Source organism: Lipotes vexillifer, unplaced genomic scaffold (genome assembly GCF_000442215.2).
Source record: "Lipotes vexillifer unplaced genomic scaffold, Lipotes_vexillifer_v1.1 scaffold84, whole genome shotgun sequence".
NCBI classification, from domain to species: domain Eukaryota; kingdom Metazoa; phylum Chordata; class Mammalia; order Artiodactyla; family Lipotidae; genus Lipotes; species Lipotes vexillifer.
In genome coordinates this window covers 704,949-709,957 of record NW_006783414.1, presented here as the reverse complement: position 1 = coordinate 709,957, position 5,009 = coordinate 704,949, and the positions used below count along the sequence as shown (strand labels likewise).

General features: G+C 42.5%; 1 protein-coding gene across 1 annotated transcript in view; it reads left to right on the top strand.

Moving 5' to 3' along the window:
- KLHL38 (kelch like family member 38) overlaps nt 1-4,554 on the top strand; it is a 7,543-nt gene extending 2,989 nt beyond the window's left edge. The window contains exons 2-3 of the mRNA XM_007456042.1: nt 2,755-2,860; nt 4,195-4,554. Coding sequence (XP_007456104.1) covers nt 2,755-2,860; nt 4,195-4,484 — 396 coding nt within the window. The 3' untranslated portion in view covers nt 4,485-4,554. The remainder of the gene's footprint in view (nt 1-2,754; nt 2,861-4,194) is intronic.
- Nucleotides 4,555-5,009: the final 455 nt, after the last annotated feature.

The following is a 5,009-nucleotide window of genomic DNA, read 5'->3' as shown; positions in this document are numbered from 1 at the left end:
GTGAGAGACCCGCGTACCAAAAAAAAAAAAAAAGAAATGCTTAGGACGATTAAACAAGAAGCTTAAATAGCCAAAAAACCAAAACCAAAACACTAACATGTGAGTGATCCTTTTACACTGCAGTCATGAGAAGGGGAAAATGGGGAAATTATTAATTTGGAAGCTCTTCTTAACTACTTAGCATTAGCTTTGTAATGGAAATTGTACTCATTGAGATATCGTTTAAGATGAATGCTTGGGGTTACTTGATGGGGTAGGTTAGATTTTCAAGTATAGGTTCAAAGATTTCTTCATCGGATGGTTTATCTGCAGGCAAGAATTCTTTTTAAGGACGAGGCTGCCATGGCGTTACTGTGCAAATTGTGTGTGTACGCGTACCTTTCTACCTAGCCTTCTTTCTACCCCTACTGCTGGATGGCGTTAAGCAAATCCTTTACCATAACAAAGTATCACTTCCTCCATGGGTCAAAGACCATCCTTTGTTGCCCTTGCCTCATCCTCTCTGGCGGTATGGTGAGGATTGTGAACAAATGTTTAATCTATTTTTGAAACCATCCCCAAAGCTAACAGAGAACAGAAAGCCAGGAGCCATTTACTCAAGTAAAATGCAACCAGTGTTTGCTTTTCCTCCAAGGATCTCATGTTTCCAAAGAGTGTTCCTTACATATTTGCAGACGAAACCATGAAGCTTGACAGCCATTGTGGTCGCCCCTGTCTCTAGCTGTGGCCTCCTCTATGCTTCACCAAATTTAAGGACTGACAGAGACGTCAAGAGGGCTTCAGTCTTGAAAGCCTCCATCAGGAAAGCCACACCGAAGAAATAGGAACTGTCCTACACTGTTGGTGGGAATGTAAACTGGTACAGCCGCTACGGAGAACAGTATGGAGGTTCCTTAAAAAATTTAAAATAGAGTTACCAAATGATCCAGCAATCCCACTCCCGGGCATATATCTGGAGAAAACCATAATTCAAAAAGATACATGACCCCAGTGCTCATTGCAGCACTACTTAACACTAGCCAAGACATGGAAGCAACCTAAATGTCCATCAATAGATGAATGAATAAAGAAGATGTGGTATATACACACACACACACACACACACACACACACACACACACACACAATGGAATATTATTCAGCCATAAAAAAGAATAAACTAATGTCATTCACACAACATGGATGGACACAGAGATTATCATACTAAGTGAAGTAAGCCAGACAGAGGAAGACAAATATCACATGACATTGCTTATCTGTGGAATCTAAAAAAAAAAAAAGAGAGAGAGAGATAAAAATGAACTGACTTACAAAACAAAAACAGACACACAGATATAGAAAACAAACTTATACTTATCAAAGGGGGATAAATTAGGAGATTGGGATTAACATATACACACACATATATAAAATAGGTAATAGGTAACCAACCAGGACCTACTGTATAGCACAGGGAACTACACTCAATATTTTGTAATAATCTATAAGGGAAAATAATCTGAATTCAGTTATATATATCTATAACTGAATCACTGTGCTGTTCACCTGAAACTAACACAACATTGTAAATCAACTATACTTCAATTTAAAAAATCTATAAAAGGGATTTCCCTGGCGGTCCAGTGGTTAGGACTCTGCACTTCCACTGCAGGGGACACGGGTTTGATCCCTGGTCAGGGAATTAAGATCCCACATGCTGCGGGGCACGGCCAAAAATACAAACGATCACCAAATATCTTTAAACACTACTAATACTGAAATAAAAGCAAATTAAAATAGTAAATGCTTTTTTTTAAATCTATTTTTAAAAAATAAAAAGAAAGAAAAGCCACATCTCCATGGCCCCAAGCAGAGCCATGTGTGTGGTGGATAAAGGCACAGATTCTGGGTTCAGTCAGACCAGCTCTTCTACTACTCTAGCTGTGTGACCTTGAGCGTGTCATTTCACCTCTCAGCCTCAATGGTCTAATCTGGAAAATAGAGGGAAGTAATGGTATATACATCGTAGGATGGTTGTGAAGATCAAATTTGGTAAAAGGATAAAATATAAGGCCTTTAATATGGTGGCAAAAATATTTTGTACAGAAAGAATTTCCAGTCAAGAATATTGGAATATTTTGTTCCTTCGTTTCATCCTATATCTCTTGTGCTAAATTCTGCCTGCCGGTAATGAACTAATTGGCATTTGACATTTAAACTTTAAACTGGGGGATCTAACAGGAGCACGTGTTCTGGGAATCATGATTTGCTACTCTATTTCAGATGAAGGCCAAGGAATCCTGCCTCCACCTCTTTGCTCTTTCTTCCTTTTCTCACGCTTACTTTTCTCTAGGATTCTAATGACTTTCAGGCATGACCTGTTGTTCAAAAGCCTTCCTCTTTTAGCCCTAAATTTATTCTTGGCCCTAAGAGGCTCTCGGATACACTGGAACATTTAGAAATTTAAACATGAGCCAGAAATAAAAATGATTGAAAAATCACTGGTTTTACGCATGTCCAAGTTGCTCCATTTCTCATTGAAAGGAAAGAAATGAGCCAAGCAAGGTAAGCAAACACATACTACAAACACTTAACTCTTTCTGTTATTTAATTATATTTTGTTTACTGATAGTAAGATAACTACATTTTAAGAACTGGGGAAAAAAGTGAAAAGAAAGAGAAATCACCGCTCTTTCACCCTCTTAACTACTATTTCTATCTTTTAAAAACGTTATCACTTTAAAATGCAGTGCCGTGATTATATTTCTCTGTCAGGTTTATCACATTTCCAGAAACACGTGGTTCAAAATGGAGACGAGAATGATCAAGAATGTATGTGCCCCTGCCGTGGTACTTGGGGAGCGGATTGTCATCGTGGGAGGTGAGTTTTAACAGAAGATCGAGAGGCTGGACACGAACTTGGCATCTCCCATGGGAAAATGGTCACTGATGTTTTTCTACGAGATAGTCTTTCTTTTTCTTATAAATTTATTTATTTATTTATTTATTTTTGGCTGCGTTGGGTCTTTGTTGCTGCGCATGGGTTTTCTCTAGTTGTGCCGAGCGGGGGCTGCTCTTCGTTGACGTGCACGGGCTTCTCATTGCGGCGGCTTCTCTTGTTGCGGAGCACGGGCTCTAGGCACACAGGCTTCAGTAGTTGTGGCTGGCGGGCTCTGGAGCGCAGGCTCAGTAGTTGTGGCACACGGGCTTGGTTGCTCTGTGGCATGTGGGATCTTCTTGGACCAGGGATCAAACCCATGCCCCCTGCATTGGCAGGTGGATTCTTAACCACTGCGCCACCAGGGATGTCCCAAGACAGTCTTTTTAAAAGCACATAACTGAACCACTTTGCTCTACACCTGAAACTAACACAACATTGTAAATCAACAATTCCCCCATATAAAATTTAAAAAAATAAAATAAAAGTACACCCATCCAACTAGGGGAGTGTGGATGACTTGACAAAGCTCTTTTCTCATCCAGAAGTTTCTCCCTGTCAAACAAGGAATGAAATAATGAACCTATTTCACAGAGTTGTGATCATAAAATGTGCTCATCTATCTAAACCACTTAGCACTATCCCAGACCCGGGGCAAATACTCAAAAAAACATTTGCTGTTGTAAATAAGATTAGCTGCTAAGGGATCATTTCTCTGTAATTGTAGTATAATACTATGGTTAAGAGGGCTGGTTTGAGGGTCAGATAGACCTGGGTTCAAATCCTGACTCTGCCACTAACTGGCTGTACACTCTTAGGCAAGTTATTCATCTCTTTGTGCCTCTGTGTGCTGATCTGTAAAATGGGGATCAGAAGAGTACCCACCAGATAGGGCTGTCGTGGGGACCCACTTCTGAGTTCCCAGAGGCTCCATCTTGGGATTGTTAAAGCTCTTGGATGAGCATATGAGAAAGGTGAAAAAGCTAACTAGGCTGAGAAGGCCACTGGAATCTCTGCTCTCAATCTAAGAACGAACGACATAAGTGTTGCCCTCACTTCGAGTTAAGATGCAGAGACTGAAGTCACACGGATCTGGGTCCAAATCCCAGCTCTGCCACACACAAGACCTTGGGCAGGTTATGGAAACATTCCACACTTTAGCTCAGAGTCCAGCCTCAGGGTTAGGCGATGACAGAGATCAGACAGGTCCCTGGACCACTGACCTCCAGTCCCAAATAAGCATCGCTGACCCTGTCGATATGCCATTTGTTTTTCAGGTTACACAAGGAGGATCCTTGCTTATGACCCTCAGTCCAACAAATTTGTCAAATGCGCAGACATGAAAGACCGGAGGATGCACCACAGGGCCACGGTGATGGGGAACAGACTCTACGTGACGGGTGGGCGGCATCTGACCACGGATTGTAGCATCGAGGACTCGGCCTCCTTCGACTGCTACAACCCTGAGACTGACACCTGGACGTCCCAGGGGCAGCTGCCTCGTAAGCTCTTTGACCATGCCTGCCTCACTCTCTGGTGCATCCCTCACCCCTCCACCACCCCCTGAGGCCCACGAGAAACTGAGAAGTCATCTGTCCTAGTCAAGATGCTCTTGTTGCAAGAGACAGAACACAGCTCCAAAAAGCTTAACCCTGGAAGGGTGTAGGGAGAGCTCACAGAACTGAAAGTTCCAGAGCCTGGAGGCCTGGGACCAAGCATACTGTTGACAGAACACTTTCTCTCTATCTCTGTCTCTATCTCTGTCTCTGCCCCTCTATCTTTTCTCTCTCCCTTTCCCTCTCTCCCTCCCTCCTTCTCTACCTCATCTCTGTTAGGCTCTACTCTACAAATAAGCTTCTTTATCCACACAGTGTGAGAACAATGGCAACTGATAAATCCAGACCCACACTTTCTAGCTTGGCATCTTCAGGAAGAACTTTACCATTATCCATATGGTAACTGCCTCCCAAAACGATGCTGATTGGCCCTTTTTGAACTCCATGCCTCCCTCTTGAGCCAATCACTGCTTCCAGATTGTGCTACTAGAGTTGGCTTGCCCTGGATCACGTCTCTACGGGCAGAGGTGGGGTTA